The sequence below is a fragment of the Asterias rubens genome, chromosome 6, assembly GCF_902459465.1.
Source record: "Asterias rubens chromosome 6, eAstRub1.3, whole genome shotgun sequence".
Lineage (NCBI taxonomy): Eukaryota > Metazoa > Echinodermata > Asteroidea > Forcipulatida > Asteriidae > Asterias > Asterias rubens.
The window spans coordinates 8,384,046-8,404,650 of NC_047067.1; the positions used below are offsets into that span (position 1 = coordinate 8,384,046).

Here is a 20,605-nt window from a genome sequence, read left to right on the forward strand (position 1 = left end):
ATAAACTGTACCAAAGGGTTTTACATTACCAACACTAATATGTGTCACTTTGTGAAAACGCCACGCTTCAGGGGCCGATTTCACAAAGCAATCAAATTCATCCCAAGACAAATTGTCAGTATCACCATAGTGATTTGTATTGTGACATCACATTTTACTTAGCAACTACGATTGATTTGCAGTAACGATCAATCTTAGATCTTTGTGAAATCGGCCCCCTGGTCCAACAGATAGGAGGTCACTTAGTGAAAACACAAAAAGTGTACCATGCAAGTGTGGCACCATAGCAGTGCTATGTACATGTACATGTATATCATTGATGAAGTGGCACTGAGTCAGGAGGTACTGAAACTTGCCATAAAGCTCGGTACTATATGTATAAGGTCCTTAGTGTAAATTTGCATGGATTTTGCAAAACTCCATATTTTGGAGTTCCTGGTAAATGGGGTTTATTGATCAAAGTATTTGTTTGGCAAAAAGAAACATTTGTTTTTTAAGTAAACCATTCATTTCTTTATTTGATTTTTTTTTTTTTTAATTCATAAACTATCGCATGGACCTTTCGATCATAAGTATAATCCCCATTAGTGGCCTAAAACTGAGCATACGAGCTGCGAGTACATTAATAATTTGTGCAAAAACCAATTTGCAAAATGTTGTGTTTTTTTGACATACAGATCACTTCGACCATGATTCGTCCGACCAGTAATGGTATATTAAAACAGAAGCATATTCACAGTCCCTTGTTGCGAGAAACCTTCAACAGAAATTCCCGATATGTCTTTTGGGATTAATAACAAGTTTGAAGCACACCAGAACAAATTGCTGAGAAAAAATATACACTTATTATCGTCGTCCTAAACACTTAAAGAGATAAAAAAAAATCTATCTGAACGAAATTATTAGAATATGGCTACAACAAAAACTGACTTATAGTTAGTGTCACATTTTGGAACAATTTATTTTGTTTATAATAAGTTTGCACACATACATGTCCAATTTAACAACACAGAGTCTAATAAAAAATACCCTTTAAAAAAAAAAAAATAGCACATGCAAAGCAATGCACAGATATGTACATGTCAATATATTAATTTTATAAAGCTCTTCTTCTAAGAGTCTTCTTTGCCAATGGATGACAAGAGAGCTTCATCCATAAGGTCATCATCAATGAGGCACGGACTCAGCTGAGAATGCTCAGAGCCACTTCCGATGCTTACACCAAGAGGTGATTTAACCAACGGAGACTTGGCACAAGGAGAAAGTGACACAGCAGCACACGGCGAAGCGATGGCTGCTTCCTCTGGAAGACTTCCTCTGCGATCTTTGGGTATGGAGGGCTCCCCCTTGGGTTGACTTAACCTCGGGGCGTTAGGGTCGTCAATTATCAGCTCGTCTTCACTCCCACTGTGGCTGTAGACAGGGCTGACTGATCGGCTACGTTTAGCTAGGTGGCCGGTGTCATCTGGTGTTGCAGCTCTCTTAATGCCCTGTGTGCTTGGTACACCTCCAGGACTTGGCATCATACGGCTCCCACAACCAAGAGGGCTAGGTACTCCTGGGGAGTAAGGGCTTGTTGCTAAAGGTGGACTGCTTGGCTTGCCACTACCAAGGGCTTTAGGGCTTGGTACACCCGATATTGATGGTGGTTTGGGGCTTGGGACAATGGCTGGACTTGGAACTTTGAACTCAACTTCCGCTGGTGGAGGTGGCACTGGTGTCGGAGGTTTGTGAACTTCAAGCGAGGGTGCGGGAGCTTTTGGGCTAGCCTGAGGCACAGGACTTGGTTGGCGCTTTGGGCTTGGATGGTGTTTAGGGCTCATCGGATGCTTGGGACTAGGCTGGTGTTTTGGACTAGGTTGGTGTTTTGGGCTAGGTTGATGTTTTGGGCTCGGCATGTGCTTTGGACTCGGCTGGTGTTTGGGACTCTGTTGGTGTTTCGGACTGGGTTGGCGGTTGGGGCTTGGCAACTTTGGTTTGGGTTGTGCTTTAAGACTTGGCTGATGTTTTGGACTAGGTTGGCGCTTGGGATTGGAAAGCATCTTTAGGTTAGATAGATCTTTAGATGGCTTCTTGGTCTCCGCCTTAATGTTGGGGGTCGATGCAGGTGCTGGAAACTTCATTTCTGCAGATTTACTTTCAAATTTAGTTTCCCCTGCAGCTTTTTTCATAGGTCTCTCTGCTGGTTGTGAGGGCTGAGAAACTCCAGTTCCAGGTGCTCCAGTTGATAATTCCTTAGCCTTAGAAAAACTTTCCGTTGAAGAGCTTTGTGGCATTTCCTTGGGGTTTCCGTCTGACTTAACACTAGTCTTAGTTACAGTTTTCTGTTCTGGTTTGGGTTTGTCAACGATACCCCTTGGTTCTGTTGTGGATTTCAAAGAGTCAGTTTTTGAGATGTTTTGGGGAGTTGTTGCCATTGTGCTACTACTACTTTTGCTCTGTTTCAGTCCAGGGTCTGCTCTTTTGCTTTCGCTCAGCGATTTGACATTCGTCCCTGGTTTTAGAGATACATTCTTAGCTCCTTCATCTGATTTTAGAACCGGCTTTGCCTGAGGAGTACTCGTCTTTTTAGGCTGGACTGAGCTAGGAACTTTTGGGAGACTTTCAATTTCAGAAACAGCTTGGGTAGAGGGTGTGGCTGTTGGTTCTGCCTTTCCTTCTTTTGTGGTAACAACAGGAGCAGTTACTGATTTAGATTGGGAAGAAACAGCCTGCGTTTCTGAGAAATTATCTGTTTTTATATCTGCAGGCACACCACTCTTGAGTGCCTCTGCCTGTCTTGCAAGCCTCGGTGACATGACAGTAACAATGGTTACTTTAGAGTTGCCTTTCTCAGGAGATGAGTAAGTTGAGGAGGACCGACTTAAAATGATTGGTTTCCGAGAGATTGGTGAGAGAACCTGTCTTGGAGGTGTCTTACTTGGATTTGAGATAGACGACACCAAAGCTCCAGATGTGGCAGGGCTAAATTTCAAAGGAGACACTGGTTTGGGTGTGGCTGCTGCCTTAGTTGCCGAAAGCAGCGGATTTGGTTTGGGCATGGAATGAACAGATGGCGGAGGTGTTCTTGCAGCTTGTGTTGTCCCCTTGAGAGGAATCGGAGGGGTTGAAACTTTGGGTGGACGGACAACCTGCTGTGATACTTTGTGGGACAAGGTGGGCTTACTTGGTGGTGTTGATGATCGCTGCAGGCTCGGACCAAGGGATGACGATAAAGATGATTGTTTTGTTGGTGAGGCAGAAACCTTTGACGTGCCAGAGGTATTGACTGGCTTTGTAGTAGAGAGAGATGAAGTTGTTACTGCGGCAGATGATGGCAATCCATGTTTTGAAGACAAGGGAGTTGACGGTTTTGACAGTGATGAAGATGGCTTTGTCTTTGGCAGTTTGCTTGAACCGGATGGCGATTCTCTGCCTAATGTTTCTGAGTGGTCAGTCTTCACAAGCTTAGAGACCACAGCCTTTCCACTGTCCCCATCTTGAGGTTTTACAGAACACACTTTTTCTTTCAATGGTTTCTCTTTCACCGGTGATGAGCCAGGGTTCTCACCCTCCTGGCCTGACCCTGGAGGACCGGGTAAAATTGAAGAAATTCCTGCCCTCTCCTGGAGCTTCCCAACAATCGCAGACAGGGAATTTTTTCTAGGTTTTTGTAAAACCTTGACACCCTTTGGACCTGCACTGGTTGGAGTTGTAGGAGTTTGTGCTGTGTCACCAGCAGACGTTGCACCAGTTGTGCTCCCATGTCCTTCAGAGGTAGGTGGAGAGGATTTTGCTGCAGGTGGAATCGAAAGTGGCGAAGGTTTGTTGGACGTACTCAGGGAACTTGACTGACTCCCCAAGTTTGCAGATGTTGAGCTTGTGGACCTTATAATCCCCTTTGGCGATCCTTGACTGAGCTTTGAACTTTTCAGCAGTGGCGACTTCTTCATCTCTCCTTTCCTTCCTTCAGGCCTCTGACCAGTGCTCATTGACTTCTTGAGAATCCTGGTGTGAGAATCCATTCCTTTGATTTTCTTGGTCGTTGACTGAAGGGAACTCCTCATACCTTCAGATGAGACTTTTGTCTTGAACACGGATGATGAAGTATGGGAGTCAGTCTTGCCTCCCATCTTCATCTGAGATAGAGAACTGGTTTTTGAAGACAGTGTCACCTTTCCAGGAATTCCAGTTTTAACGAGGATTCCCGATGGTTTTTGTGACGATAAACTTTTGGATGTGAAACTTTTGCTCAGGTCACTTCTCACTTTAGACTGTGCTAAAGCAACAGTGGATGATTTGCTGAAATTCTGTCTTTTAATAGATGCAGACTCCATCTTGTATGGGTCAGCCTTAGGAGGAGCATGAGCATCGACTTTGGACATGAACGCAACATCCTTCTTTTGTGAGTATTCCTGCTTTGTTGGACTAGAATATTCACTTTTTAGGGGTAATACTGGGTAATCTGCCTTTACTTGGGGCTTCAAATCCATCTCACTGCTTCCTAATCCTTCGATACCTACTTGACCCGCATCGAAACTTGACACTGGAGTCAGAGGTTTCACTCTAATTCTCGGGGTACTTGGGGCTTTTGCTTTAGGCTTTGGATCAGGCTTGACTCGAATCATCTTGATTGTCATCTTTAGAGGTGCTTCAGAGCTCATCGTTACACTAGAGAAGTCCTCCCTCTCGTCGTCATCTGCAGGAGAAGAGTCACTGTCGGTTTCAATCCGACGACGCTTGGTCGTCTTTTTCTTTTCCTTTGGTTTGGGTGGAGGGGAATCGCAAGCTTCACGTGAGCGTTTCTTCGGGCCTCGTTTCTTTGGTACTCGTTTGCTCTGGCTCTCAGGTGGCGGGGTGCCAGCAGATTCTGATACAAAGTTCTTTGGTTTCCCTTTTGAAACAGGAGGTGTTCTAATCACCTTCTTGGTGGGACCACTGGACTGTGGGTTTCCAGGCACTGTTTTACTATGTCTCTCCGGTAAGCTCATGGATCTCTCTCTCAGAGCAGCATGCATTGCCATGGAATCTGCACTACCAAGGCTCTTGGACAAACTTGGCATGCTTAAATCTAATGCCATGCCCGGACCAACAGTGTCCGTAGATGCCATCCGCATAAGGTTGCCCCCGACGCTGGGACTTATGTTCTGAAATGCAGATTGTCCTGACGAGGGTGGGGTAGATCCAGCTGACGCAGCCGATGCACTGAGTGCGGCTGCTGTGGACAGCTTGAACTCTGACCTCATCTTGCCATCAGGTCCAGTCTCACTTGCTGATGGAGACTTGGTGGTCTGTACACCCATACGAGCAATAGCTAAATTTACGCTTGAAAGTCCAAATGCTGTAGCATCACATGCCTCCATATCAACATCAGCAGGGGGTTCAATAAGATCATCTGCAAAGCTGGAATCTGTATTGAAATCTAATGACTCACTGATGTTATACTGCTGGTTATTGCCCTCAGCAGGATCACCATCTGCTGCAGAAATCGCCAGAAACTCTTCAGGTGAAAAGAGCTCTGTGTTGTGGGCGCCAAAGACATCTGCATCAGTGTTGCCCCTTGCCGACTGTTGGGACTCTTGGCGGGGCATCATTTTGCCGATCTGAGGCAAAGGTGCGTCAGTCACTGCCTGCATGACATGCTCAGGAGTATGGAGAGATTGCATGCCAGGTTTCGCACTACTTCCACCACCATATGTCGGCGTCATTGGCAAAGAGGTAGGCGTCTTTGGGGACATTGATGGTCGTCCACCCAGACTAGATTGTGAACTTGTGCTGTCTGAACGCTTCTGCCGGCGTCCGGTTTTACCAGATGTATCAACAAAGTCTGCTAGGAGTGCAGAAAGCTCACCGGTCTGTGAAGTTGTTCTTGGGGGCTCCATTGCTCCTGATGGTTGGAATGTCTTGGATTGGTCTGTGGGCATCGGAAAATGAGAGAAGACTTGGGAGTCACTTGGGATCTTAGGAGTGTGGAGTGAGGGCGAACGTTCAGGTACAACATGCCCTGCATCAAAATCAAAAGAGGATTCACGTGAACTTTCATCCTCGCTAAATTGTCTTCTTGGAGATTTCTCTGTGGACATTGCAGATTTGATCCTACGCCGCTTCTTGACTGGTTTCCCAGGAATAGGAGAGGGGAGACTGGGCTGCTGAATGGGAGCTTGTGGAGCTGGTGTTAATGCCGAGAGTGGGGTTGCCATTATTTGAGCCGGTTGTTTGGTTTGCTCTTGGAGCAGATTCATCAGCATTGGGTTTCTCTTGGACTTGACAGCTGCCGTCTGTGCTGCTGCAGCGGCATCTGTCGCTAATATCTGACTCTGTAGTTCTTTATGACACGTCGTAGCGGTAGCATTAGCGGCAGCAGCGACACTATTTGCATGCTGCAGCAAGCTTGCCAACATTGGGTTTTGTTCGACTTTTGAATTGTCTGCTTGCAAGGCTGCAATATCAAGGGCAGAGCCAGGCTGCACTAAGATTGACTCCATAGAGCTTCTCATATCACCGAGTATGCTCCGCTGTTGTCCGGCAACAGGTCTTATACTACCAGGCGTGTTTTGACTCGTCAGTGTTGATCGAAGCTGATGGGCTAGGCTTCCAGGTACAAGACTTGTACTGCTGGGTGGTTCGCTGGTGACGGTCGCTGCAGGTGTGGGCTTCTGGACCCGGGTTTGAATCATACTGGAAGCCTTCTTCATGATGGCGCGCATTGTGACAGGGATTGACAAACATCTGGAAATTACAAACGAAGGGAAAGTTTGGGAAATATTTGGACAAAAATAACTTGTTTTCTTGTAGCTTTAAATCTGTATTTTGGATTCAGTTAACTAATAGTGCTGTTTTTGCATAAATTCTTGAACTAAAAATTAGTTATAAACATTTGCTTTGGGTATAATACTTAAAATACTTATAATAATGATTATTATTAAATAAAGATTTTGAATTGCTTTGATTCTGCATACAAAATTTAAGGAAAACAAAACTTTTAATGTCCAACTTTACTGAGCTGCTAAAGCAGAAAATGGTCATAAACAACACACATCGCACTTGTTTTTGTTTACTTGCAACCCAATTTCGCTTAGCAAATTGTGCACATGGATTATGAGTACCTACACAGTTTCTCAACTCACCTTTGCAAAACTTGCGTTGCGTAATTGTCGCTGCATATTGGCTCTTCACCAGTGGGTGTGTGAAGCTTGCACTTCACGCCAGCAGATTCACTCAGATCCATCTCAACTGAGAAAAACAAAATAGAGAAGTGAAAATTTTAACATCTTATAGAAATTGTTGCGGTATCCGCTGCTAATGTATAGAATTCCAGCTGGTTCTAGCTTCAGGGCAATCTCAGTGGTCTAGAGGTAAGATATCTGCTCCAGAATGGAAAAAGTCGTGAGTTTGAATACCACTGATTCGGCATATTGCCTGTGCATCTTTTTCCATAAAAAAATGGTTAAAGGCAGATTTTTGCCAACTGCATAGTAATTTATTCAAAAACGGCGTATTAATTAATGTAGGCCTAATCTTGTTCACTCTAGATAAACTATAAGATAATAAGATAATAATAAATTCAGCCAATAATGTTTAAAAAGTTAAAAACCAAAGAATCATAAACTGTAAGTGTACTGCAAGCTCTCTATAAATTACAACAAATACGTTTACAAAGGAGATAACAGTATTAAGTAGACTCTACTAGTATCCTGACTGCCTAAGATCTCAGCATACACAATGTAAAGAGATGATTACTTATGACATATACATGTAACATATAAGCAATCATGCAGAGCTTTTATTTCACTCGAGTTACAAAATGTCTTAAAAAAAAAAAAAAAAAAAAAAACAGGGAAAACAACCAACAGTTAAACAAACACAAAAAAAATTTCCATAGATTTGTTACAATAAGTGGCGGGATAATTCACAAAATGTTGTTGGATTTTCAGAAGAGATAGCACCAAAACAACATTTTTATAATAATTACATAATGAAGAGATAGTATGGTGGCAAACAGATTACAAAGGAAATATTATTAACAAGTCAAGTCACGGACAATTACATATAAATTCATACAAGAAATCAACAAGAAATTCTTTAAATATTCACTGATGACTTTGTCAACACAATGAAAAGATAGTATGGTGACAAACAGATTGTGATTATGCAGAAAAAATATCACATAAATCAGCTCACAGACAATTAAATATAAATGTAACAAAAAAATAAAATACAAATTCTGTAAACCTTCACTGATGAATTTAGCCCCTTTCACATGAAAGCACTTTAGCAAGGGTGCCTTGCTAAATTGTAGCATGGTTGTAAAATGTTATGTCTGCCCTTGCAAAATAATGTAAAACATTGCTACATTTTACAACCATGCTAAAATTAAGCAAGGGACCCCAGTCAAATGTCTGCCATGTGAATAGCACTACAGTCAACACAATGAAAAAATAGAATGGTGAACAAACAGATTGTGCTTACAAAGAAAAAATTACTAAACAAATCAAATCACGGACAATTCAAACTTTAAAATATAAATGTATAGAGTATAAATGTTTACATGAAATCAACAGATTCTGTAAATGTTCACTAATGACTTTATTAGCACAAATTAAGTGGTGTCAACTATAAGATTTAACTCTAACTAAATAAATAGTAAATTTGCGGGTACAACTGTTTATTCAATCTCCTTTGCGGAAGTGTTGGCTCTAAAAAAGGCTGGTGTTAAAACACCAGCTCTTTTCAGAGCCAACACTCCCACATGGTTGTACATATGCAAATTTACTATTTATTTACTTACAGCTAATTCTTTTTATCAACATAATTAAAGCAGGACAGTTCTTTCCAGAATTGAAAAGTCTCCGAATTCCGATAATCTACTCCCCGGTAGTAGAATATACATAGCAAGACAGTTCTCTCAAGAACAAACTCTACTGGGCAAGTAGACACATACATGGTGTTACCGCAAACCAAAAATACAACAAGAAAACATGATCACAAAGTCAGTGCAAAAAACTCACCACATCCCATGCCATCAGTGGCCGGATGCTGGAACGTAACAGTCAATTTCTGGTGCGTGAATGGCGTGACCTCAAACAACAAGGCCGATGATGGATCTGAAATGGTTCATAAAGATTATGTTTGTTAAGGACCAGGTCATTCAATTGGTTGCTGCAGAAGGCAGAAAATCCCTGGGTTTTGTATTTTTATTTAGTATATATTTTTTTGTATTACACTTCATACTGGCAAACCCCTCAAATTAAATTAGAAGATACAACCCCCTGAATAGAACCACTGAGGAAAAAAATGAAGACAACAAATTATTTCCTGAAAAAAAAACGAAAAAAAAACCCCAAGGTTCCCTAAAATCCCAGAGAGTTGCTTTGATGTTACCTCCTTCCTCTTCAGCTCGGACGCAACTCGCGATGAGCGTGTTGTAGACTGCCTGCTGCCGTAGTAACGACAGCATTTGAATGACGTGCATGGGATTGGTGAAGCTGAGCTTTGAGACGAGAACTCCGCGCATATCATTGGTCGAGGTGCACTCGTTGATGAAGTAGCAGTGCTCCTGATCTGGTAGATTCTGGATAAGAAAACATTTGAAGAAAAAAAAAATTGTTTTGATTTGGGTACTTTTTCAAAATGGCCATAGATTTACATTAAACTTACAGGGTTTGAAGATAATGCTGGTGGAAAGCTTCCCTTCAAATATTACTTATCAAGGTGCTGCAGTTTTTGAGAAATGAGTAAAACAATGTAATGAAAATACGTTTGTAAATGCTTAAAACAATTTTGGTCTCATGAGACCAAAATTATTTTCATGACATTGTTTTACTCGTTACCCAAAAACTACAGCACCTCAGCACGTAATATTTTCAGGGAAGGTTTCTGCTATCATTATCTTCAAACTGTGTAAGTTTAGTGTAAATCTGTGGACATTGTGTTTTTTGTCCTACAAAAAGTACATACACCCTTTAAAGGCAGTTAAAGAATTTTGCTTTTAATCATCTGGTTAGTAGTAAACGTACTTTCATTCTAAGTACTGACATGACAAAAAGGTAGGCTAAAGAATTTTGTTTCAAGTTATCTGGTTTGTAGTAAAATTACTTTCATTCTAATTACTGACATGACAAAACACTGAGGGTTTGATACGCCCCTAGGAATGTGATAAAGCGCTTTACGTAGGAACCTAATATTATTATTTATAAAAAATAGTCAATGGCCTGACGTTTCGACCCTAGCAGAAACTTTGATTTTTTCAATGTTTTCCGCTCCAGAAAGTGTATAATGTTTAGGCTATGACAATACTCATAGCCATGTGTGTACAAAGTCTATGGTACATTTGAAGTACAGAGCCTTCGAGAAAGACTCTGCTAGGGTCGAAACGTCAGGCCATAAACTATTTTTTGCGTTTAAACTCTCGGTCCATTTGGTTGGTAAGTTGTTTGCAACAGCTAATTCTATTTTCTCATTATTATTTATAATTATTAAGTGCTTGAGTTTTTGAGACAACAGCGTTCAACTGTTTTCTATTTTCCTTCCTGTTTTTAGACATTTTCACTTGTTTCTATTGACTTTCAAGAAGACAACAAACTTAGACAAAAAGAACAGCTCTAAAGGCTTTTAGTGTTTCCGTAAACAAGACAAGGTTGTTCCCAGATTCATGTTGTACATGTATCACCAAAGTAGCCTCGTAATATTTTCACAAGAAAACTTCCTTTATCTCTTATAGATTTTGCATGGTGAGGTATCAATGTATATTTGGTTTGCGGTAACACCATGTGTGTATCTACTTGCCAGGTACAGTTTGTTCTTAGCTTTATTCTACTACCGCGGAGTAGATATTCAGGGGTTCCATTATACATGTGGGTATTGTCTATATGCACATCTTAAAGCCATTGGACCCTTTCGGTTCAGAAAAAAAAAAAAAAGTTTACAGATTTACAAATAACTTACAGGGTTTACAGAAGGCAATGGTGAAAGACTTCTCTTGAAATATTATTCCATGAAATGTTTTACTTTTTGAGAAAACAGCAAAACAATATAAATTCTCGTTACGGATTTATTTGAAACACATGTCATGACACGGCGAAACGCGCGGAAACAAGGGTGGGTTTTTTCGTTGTTTTCTCCCGACTCCGATGACCGATTGAGCCAAAATTTTCACAGGTTTGTTATTTGATATAGAAGTTGTGGTACACAAAGTGTGGACCTTGGAGAACACTGTTTACCGAAACGGTCCAATGGCTTTAAAGCAAGTGTACAACTATAGTTATTGTCAAAGACCAGCATCCACACTTTATGTGCGCCAACATTCACATGAAGTAATAAAACTGTGAAAATTCCAGCTCATTGGGTCGTCAGAGTCACAACAAAATAGTGGGTTACAAAAACACTTTGGTATTTTCAATGTTTTCCGCTCCAGAAAGTGTATAATGTTTAGGCTAATGACAATATTCATAGCCATGTGTGTACAAAGTCTATGGGTACATTTGAAGTACAGAGGCGAATGAACAAACACTACAAGCCTCCACAAGGATACATTTTTGAGAATGTAACAAGGTTCCTCCAAGGATTGGCCCTGACTGAAACTATAAACTCACCACATAAAAGGTGTTTCCAGTGTGTTTGGAATCTTTTCCCATGGTCTGCCCCAGGGTTGGATCGAGGATGTAACGAGCAATTAGGCTGTTCAGGGGAGCGGCCGATGACACGTCAACATACTGCATCACAACTCCTCAAGACACAAACAAAAAGACAAAGTTATTCAATTGCCCGTGTAATACAGGGCCCAATTTCAAATAGCTGCTAAGCACAAAAATTTGCTAAGCATGAACTTTCTTCCCCGATAAAAACAGGATTACCAGCCAAATTTCCATTTGTTGCATAGTGCTTGTTACTGGTATTCAGCTTTTGTTTGCTTATCCTGAAAAACACATGGAAACTTGGTTGGTAAACCTGTTTTTATCAAGGAATAAATTTTTGTGCTTAGCAGTTCTATGAAATTGGGCCCAGGTCTTGGTGCAAGACAACCTTGGTGATTTTTCTTTACCTGAGCGATTACTGAACGTCAATGCACATACACTGTAGAGCGTGCTGCAGCGGTTCACTGTTAGCGAGCGCGATTCGCAGCACTATTCAATATTGTTATAATAATAATAATAATAATTTTTTAATGTCTCCAATTGCCAATGGAAAACAATTATCTGTATATGTTATGCGGACAATAAAGAATTATAATCTAATCTAATCTAATCTAATCTATGATCAATCGCGCCCGTAAAAATGAGTTCAATGCTGTGTAAAGAGCGCCCTCTATTGGTGAAGCGTGACAGAGCCGAATCTACTATATAGACAACCCTCTATTGGCCTTGCAAGTCGTAACACGGAGCTATGTCAATAAAAGATTATGATTGTGTCAATAAAAGATTATGACATTTCTAACATAGCTCTGCATACCCGGAAAAAAATTAATAAAAAATAAGCGCATTGCGTGCCCTCAGGCGTAACAAAGCTCTACATAAAAACCGTGATTGCTCATAAAATGAGGGTTTTTACCTGCATGTTCTTAAAAACAAAACAATAAAGCCTCTGCTTTTTTTTATAAAGTAAATACAATTTCAATCACTTTTGCAATGAACCAAGAAAAAACAATGTTTGTCAAAACAAGCATCAGTGTCCTGGTTAAGCTGATGGTGGTATCCTTCAACAAAATGCAATATAGATAGATAGATAGATAGATAGATAGATAGATAGATAAAAGGTTTATTGACAATAGCCATCACAGCATAAAAACTGAATTGCAACTATGATACAATATTTTAAAAAGATTAAAAGGACATCATTAAGAGAACAACAATTAATATACAAAAAAAATTATATAAAATACACAAGCAAAAAGGGGAATAAAATTAAACAGCAACCACACACCTTTGGCAAGACACACACCACACCAGCACACACAAAAAGGAACAAAAACGCATGTACACACTTGGACTAAACAAAAACAGCATTTAACAAGAACTCTGCAACACAAACAAGACCAAAAGAGCTTTATAAAACGGAATGCAATAAAAAATCAATTAATATTGTACAAATCGAACCAGGTAACAAATACAACAAGCCATGAGTCATAAGCACAGGCCGGAGAACTATGGGGTCCGGATGGGAAAAAAAAAAAAAAAACATTTGAAAAATAAATCAAAGTCAAACAGAACTGTTGTTCCACATATTAGCCATATATATGAGAGGGTTTTTCTGACAGCGAGTTGTTCTACATCTAGGAACGGACAGTTTGTTTGAGTTCCTTAGGTCTCTATTGTGGATGGTACTCTTCTTTGGAGGGACCCAACTGTGGAAACGCTCTGATTTCATTAGTGATTTGAAGAAATTAAGGCAAAGCTGTTCTCGTCTATCAAACAATGTGGATAACTTACAGAGTTCAAGTGCCTCATCATACTGTGTGTACTGATTGCCAAGGATGATCTTACAAGCCCTTCTCTGAACTCGTTCCAGTGCAGCGCTCTCCTTGGCAGTAAGACCAGGATGCCACACAGGGGCAGCATATTCTGCCAGGGGACGTACGAAACCAGAGAAGATGGTGATAAGATCATCCATTGGCAATTTGAAGCGCTTAAGAAGTTTCAGTAGATCCAATCTGCCATTAGCCTTTTTAAGCATTTCTGCAATCTGACTATCCCATTTTAAATCAGACCGTATGTGAACACCTAGAATTTTTGCAACTTCCACAGTCTGCTGTAAAGTAACATTGGCAATTTTGGGATATTGTTGATATGCTGTGTTTCATGAAAGATACTTGCATGGAAGCACATTTCTCAGGATTAAGTTTCATATGGTTCACTGCGGCCCAGTTCTCAAGTTCATCCAGATGATCTTGCATGACAGATGGTTCTTTATGCGCTCTTGTCTCAATCAAGGTTAGATCATCAACGTACTTCAGGGAGGTATCAGAGGCTGCATCATTCACCATGGTTACAAAACCAAGTGGGCCAATGCGAGTGCCTTGGGGTACTCCACCATTTAACTTGATCCAATCGCTGGTTTCACCTTGGTAGCGAACACATTGTTCTCTTTCGGTGAGAAAACTGGCAACCCACGTAATAACCACTGATGGCCGAACGTCGAGGAAGATGAGTTTTCTCAGGAGAACATTATGGTCAACTAGATCGAAGGCCTTGCTAAAATCAGTGATAACAACAGAGCTTACGTGACAAGGCTTATCAGAATTCATGAGCAAAGTGTCCATAAGTTTCGCCAGGTAATGAGTGGTAGAGACTCCCCTACAATTACCGTACTGGTTGGGGTCTATAGATTTATCCAAGTCCTTGCGCAGCCACTTAGCCATGAAGCTTTCCGCAACTTTCGCAAAATGGTCAGTCAGGGATATTGGTCTTAACTTGTCCCAAGTCGCTGGTTTAGATTTGGGAATAGGGCCGACCACAGCTCTTTTCCATCGAGGTGGGACAATACCTTCATGGTAGGATTGATTGAGGATGCTCGAGAGGGGTTTGCTAAGTTCGTACGCGAACTCTCTGATTAATCGTGCAGATTCACCATCAGGTCCAGGGGCTTTCCCTGGCTTTGTCTTCCTCAACATGTCGTAAACTTCGTAGTCCTGAACAATGGGACAGGGATGTTGATCAGGTCGATACACAGGGAGTTGAGAAGTGTCGAGGGCTTCCAGATCTTTAGCAACCGAAGCAAAGGTGTCGTTAATACCGCTAGCAATGGCTTGAAAATCTTGGGAGTCAACGCCTGGAGGAGGTTGTATACATGATTGAGAGTTGTTCAAGTTAGCCATGAGCTTAATCTGCTTATACCACTCTGCTGGGTTAGCTTTTTTGTGTCGTTGGACTCTCGTTTTGAAATGTTCTTCTTTGGCCTTGGCGATTTCACGACGGACCTTGTTTCGTAGTCGTTTCCATTTGCAAGAACGATGCTCGTGGTGGAAAACGTGTTGGCGCTTCCGGATAAGACGTTTGACGTAGGTGGTCATCCAAGGTTTGTCGGTACTATGGAGTGTCATGGTTTTTGTAGGGAAGTAGTGGTCTATTTTGGATTGCAAGGTGTCATAAAACGCATCACATTTCTCGGTAGCACTTGTTTGTCCATGAACTTCTGGCCAGTCATGATCCACAATCCAAACTCCAAAATTATTGTTATATGGGACAATAAAATAAAATTACATTGAAGTGGCTAAACACTTACCATGTAGGCTCTGTAGCTGCTTGATGATATGTATAGAGAGCGCCATTGCCTTGTTGAGTTTGAGGACAAAAGATGCCGGCAAGGCCACACTGTTGTGTTGATTCATAGGAGTAGTTTGTGGACTCCTTCAAACATGAAAAAGACAGAGCATTTAATGGTACGGAAATTTGAGATTTGGTTTAACATGTTTTATCCTGGTAAATAAGGACCTGTTCCACCACAAAACGCTCCCATAAGGACAAACTCCAAACGGAAGTCAGTTTTATTGATTTCTCATCAAATATGACATTTCAGACAGAAGTGTATTTCAGGGGATGTTTTCTACCATGTCTACTATCATCATCATTAGACCGTGTAAGTTTTATGTAAATCTGCGATCTCAGACAAGTTTTTTTTCTGCCAAAATCTGTAATTTCAGTTTAAATATGTACTCTTGCCTTTAAATGTTGCATACAGAATTTGTAAGGATGAAAAATATCATTGGGTCACTTTTAGTCTGAAGGATTACTGATTAATTACATTCATCCTAGAAACACCTTCTCTGTGAAATATTTCCCTCTGAAATAAGGTTAAATTTTAACAAAACTCTATTTGGAAAAAAAAAAAATACATTAAAAGAAATGCAACAGCTGATTTTGGCTTTCACAGCCAACAATAAATTTAAGACAATGTGTTTACAGGCTGAAAATTTGTCATGGTTTTTCATGTTTTTCACTTTTGTCTCCAAACTCGCACAAGGGAATTAGCCTTAACTTTCATAGGTTTGTTATTTCATGTATAAGGTTGATCACACACAAAAAATACACCCTGTCTGAGACTATTAACTGGTCAGCTCTAATAATCCAATATAATACCCTTAAAGGCAGTGGACACTATTGGTAGTTACTCAAAATAATTATAAGCATAAAACGTCACTTGGTAACTAGTAATGGGGAGAAGTGACAAAGTTTTCGAGAAAGAAGTAATTTTCCACAAATTCGATTTTGAGACCTCAAGTTTAGAATTTGTGGTCTCGAAATCAAGCATCTGAAAGCACACAACTTTGTGTGACAAGGTTTTTTTTTCTTCTTTCATAGATATCTCGCAACTCCGATGACCAATCAAGCTAAATTTTTACACCAAGATACACCAAGTGAGAAGACTGGATTTTGACCGTTACCAATAGTGTCCAGTGTCTTTAACTATTACTTTGTAACAAAGTTTGTAATGTGCTTTAGATGTATTTCAATCTATGTAGCGTTGCTGTAATTGATTACCAGTATTTGTAATAATTATGTAAAGTGCATTGAAATTATATGTTAATGTAGCGCGCCTTATAAGAATTAAACATCGTTACTATTACTTTGGCAGATCGGATGCTCCACTGCCCCTGCAACCCCCTACAACCACAGCCTACACAATGTACTTTCACTCACCCCATTCTACCCTCTGCTGTTGTTGGTATGGAAATCAGTGGAGCAGTTTGAAGTTTACGAGTGGGTGAATTCTCCAATCCCACACTCACGGACAGTCCAAGGTCTTTGGGCAGAGGTTCTGTAAATTGAACACAATCATGAGATATATGACTAGAAATTAAGTATTGGGCCCAGATGCAATGCGTTTCTTTGCTGCATGGCAGATGCATCAACAAGCTAAAATTCGTCACAAGCAATCTAGTTTTCTTTTTTTTAGAGGTCATGTGAAACGGGCTATTAAAGACAACTCTCTTGAACTAGTGTGGGGTGTCGTGTCTGAAAGAATAGAAGCACTGAACTCAAGCTCTGGTGCTTCTGTTCAGCAGAGTGTGGGTTTCAAGTCCCGGTTGTGACACTTGTGGCCCTGAGCACGACACTCAACTATAATCTCTTCTTTCCACCCATGGGTAAATGGGATATATATTGCGCACAGGCTGTAAACTCCCCAGGGAGCTGTGATGGTTTAAGGAATGATTTAAGGCCCAGTGACCAGGGGTAATAATGTCGAAAGCGCTTTGAGACACCCCTCGGGCGTAAAAAGCGCTACATAAAAACGGTCTATTGTTATTGTTTTGATTATTGTTATTAATAGTTTATAAAAGTATTTAAAAAAATATATACTTAGATAATATTTTGACCTAGTCAAAAGATACTTGCTTTGTTTGTATTGTAGCAACAAATAGTGAGAGATGAAAAAAAGGAAGAAAAAAGGTGTCTGGATAGATATTTGTATTTATTGTAATTGGAAAGCCCACCTCTTGTCAGTAATTAGGCCAGTCTCATTGGTAAGGTGCCTTCTTACAATTTATTTATTTTCAGATACATTTTTTTTTCTTTTTCAAAACAAATAACTTATTCAATGCATATATTTATCACCAAAATGTTCCGATGCATGTACAAATCTGTATCAGGTGCATTTGGACTTTAACTGCCGCCAAGTCTGTACTTGCTTTCTCATGCAATTAATCATACAATGCAAAGGTTGTGGGTTCGAATCCCACTGGAGTGATTGCCTGCCTGTGGATTTTTTTTTCTCAAGGAGTTTGGGAAATACTCAGTACTTTAAGTACTGAGTATACAGTGCTTTATATGTATCAGTGTCACGGGGTAATAGTGAAAACCCAATTATTATGTTAACCGTGTTCATATCATTGTTGACATAATGTTTCAACTGTTTTCATGTATTTACTGCCAGACAGACTTATTTAGACAGTGATTATTATTGCAATCACCTTGTTGCTGTTTGACCAGCAGCCGATTTCTCGAGTTCGGACCAGTAACCCGTCCTAACTTAGGATGGGTTCAGTGCGTCCTACGTTTTTGGATACGGAACTGAACCCATCTCAAGTCCTAAGATTAATCGCAAGTTGGAAGAGTTTGGTGAAATCGACGGCTGGTTCACCCTTTAACAGTTGATAATTAAATGGCCCAGTGAACTGGGGTTGATTTCAAAAAGATAGTCAGAACTTATGACTAGTCCTAGGACTCTTGTTGATTTATTAAAAACTTAAAACTAGTGCTTAGGACGATTAACTCAATATAAGACGAGTCTGAACACTTTTTGAAATCCACCCCTGGGGTAATAATGTTGGAAGCGTTTTTAGACGCCCTCCAGATATATAAAAACGATTATTATTATTCCAAATACCTTTCATGTTCAACACCGTCGACTGTTTCTTCTCAAGGTCAAGCAGGTCGTAGGGCGACACAAAAAAGGTCAACCTTGTGGGATAACCTGTGTATAGTTAACGGAGTACAACATCATTTTTAGAACTGCAGCAACATACATAGTGTTCAATTGGGGGGGGGGGGGGGTGGTAACGCCACCATCAATGAAAGTTTTTCTTTTTGAATAATAATCAACTTATGGTAAAACTGTAAATTATGTGAAGGAGAATGGACGAGAAAGTGTAGATTGGTGGAAAGAATTTACGAACCGAAGGCGTGTACAATTGTAAGAACGAATCTACACTTTAGAGTCTATTCTCTGACTTGCACTATTTCCCCCAAACTTTGTACTGTGTCAAATGATGTTTGGTCACATTTATTACTATTTTGCTAAAATTTATTAGCGTAACTTTACAGTTATTTGAAAAGACAGTAATTTTCAAGTTGAACTACCACTTTAGTTTGTTAGGAACCTACAGTTAAGTGTAGATTCGTCTGTTGAGCAAACATGAGTTTAAACATGCAGCATATTTTGTATCTCGTTCATGTACTTCTCTAAGTGTAGATTCATAAAAATAATGTACACTTTCATCAAAAAGTGGCGTCACAGAAATAGTTTTAATGCACAATACCATCATGTTACACTTGATGTCGTCATACTCATTATTATAACTTGGTTTTTCTCTTTCGCCCCCAAGAAATGAACCCTCAGATCCAGGTTGTCACTATCGTATAAACAATAGTGAAAGTGAAGGCTGCCAGGGCTAGAGTACAGAGTCGCAATGCTCGAGTCATTGGCCCTGAGAAATGACAATAAATCTAGTAGCAGAATGTTATTTTTGCTGGAATTTTACTTACCACCAACTCGTGGTGTTAAGAGCCCAACGGGGCCTCTTGATATATGTAGCATAGCCTGCTGCACTGTCCTGTATGCATGAATGAGTACATAAAAGTTTAGTGTACCTGCCGAAAGAAAAGGCCTTGAGATGCATTAGATGGGTGGAGTATGTACTCTCAATTCTCCATCTTTTTAAGCTTACACGGTCTGATGATGATAAGAGTAGAAAGCATCCCTTGAAATATTTCTGCCTGAAATGTCTTATTTGATGATAAATGAATAATTTAACTTTGCGTTTGGAGTTTATCGCTCGGTGAGCGTTTTAATCATTTATTTGTTTGCATCAATGTCATGCAAAATGTGTAATCGGTTTTCACTATTTTCTCGTGACCCAGATGGCCAATCGATCTCAAACTTCTACAGGTTTGTCAGTTTATGTACATGGTGGATTACATAAAATGCTTACACTGCCAGCAACTGTTTTGTTAGCAAAACCAATTATGTAGTGTTCCTTTAAGTGTCAAAACTACAAAACAACATAAGCATTGTGACTTTATGGCATGTGGTTCATGAGATATGATTTTTTTTTTTCACCTTTTAAGCTTCCTGTTTAGAACTAGTTTAGGAAACTCAGACTTTAAACAGCAACACATTGACACTTTTAGAGAACGCGCCAACAAATGATGTAAAGGATGTATATGATGACAGGACAGTGAAAAATATGCCGAAATTGGCTTCTACAATATTTAGCGAGTCTAGCATCGGATGCACATGAATACTTCTTGAGATATAATGGACACAAGATTAACTAATTAAATAATCACACCGTCGTCACAGGGTTAATTAATTTAGAATAGACCTATGCATAATATCATCGAGCTGCCATCACAGGTGTGGCCAATGAATGGCTGTTGTTTGACCTCAAGGTAAGGGCGCCCTTCTGATATGACATCATGTGCATAATGTCTATTGTAATCTAATTACATCGACTTAAAGGCACTGGACACGTTTGATAATTATCAAAGACCAGTCTTCTCACTTGGTGTATCTCAACATATGCACAAAATAACAAACCTGTGAAAATTTGAACTCAATTGGTCGTCGAAGTTGTAAGATAATAATGGAAGAAAAAACGACTTTGTCACACAAAGTTGTGCGCTTTCAGATGCTTGATTTGGAGACCTCAAAATCTAATTCTTAGATCACCAAATCAAATTAAAATATTTCACTGAGAAATGACTTCTTTCTCAAAAACTACGTTACCTCAGAGTGAGCCATTTCTCACAATGTTTTATACTATCAACAGCTCCCCATTACTCGTTACCAAGTAAGTTTTTATGCTAACAATTATTTTGAGTAATAACCGATACGAGTCCAGTCCAGCTAAAAAATCCTCATACACTGTCCAATATTTATGATATGTGGGTCTATCGTTGCAGCAGTAAATATA

At 40.0% G+C, this 20,605-nt stretch overlaps 1 protein-coding gene across 2 annotated transcripts in view; it reads right to left on the reverse strand.

The window, feature by feature from the left end:
• Positions 1–522: 522 nt before the first annotated feature.
• LOC117291172 (mediator of RNA polymerase II transcription subunit 1-like) overlaps positions 523–20,605 on the reverse strand; it is a 37,675-nt gene continuing 17,592 nt past the window's right edge. Inside the window, exons 8-16 of one of the 2 annotated variants that reach the window (XM_033772746.1) lie at positions 19,176–19,243; positions 18,298–18,384; positions 16,611–16,728; positions 15,196–15,320; positions 11,571–11,701; positions 9,361–9,550; positions 8,988–9,083; positions 7,107–7,212; positions 523–6,708 (exon numbers count right to left, since the gene is read on the reverse strand). In XM_033772746.1, the coding sequence (XP_033628637.1) occupies positions 1,113–6,708; positions 7,107–7,212; positions 8,988–9,083; positions 9,361–9,550; positions 11,571–11,701; positions 15,196–15,320; positions 16,611–16,728; positions 18,298–18,384; positions 19,176–19,243 (6,517 nt within the window). In that variant the 3' untranslated portion in view covers positions 523–1,112. Of the gene's footprint in view, positions 6,709–7,106; positions 7,213–8,987; positions 9,084–9,360; positions 9,551–11,570; positions 11,705–15,195; positions 15,321–16,610; positions 16,729–18,297; positions 18,385–19,175; positions 19,244–20,605 lie in introns of both variants that reach the window. The other variant, XM_033772744.1, reaches the window with a different exon arrangement.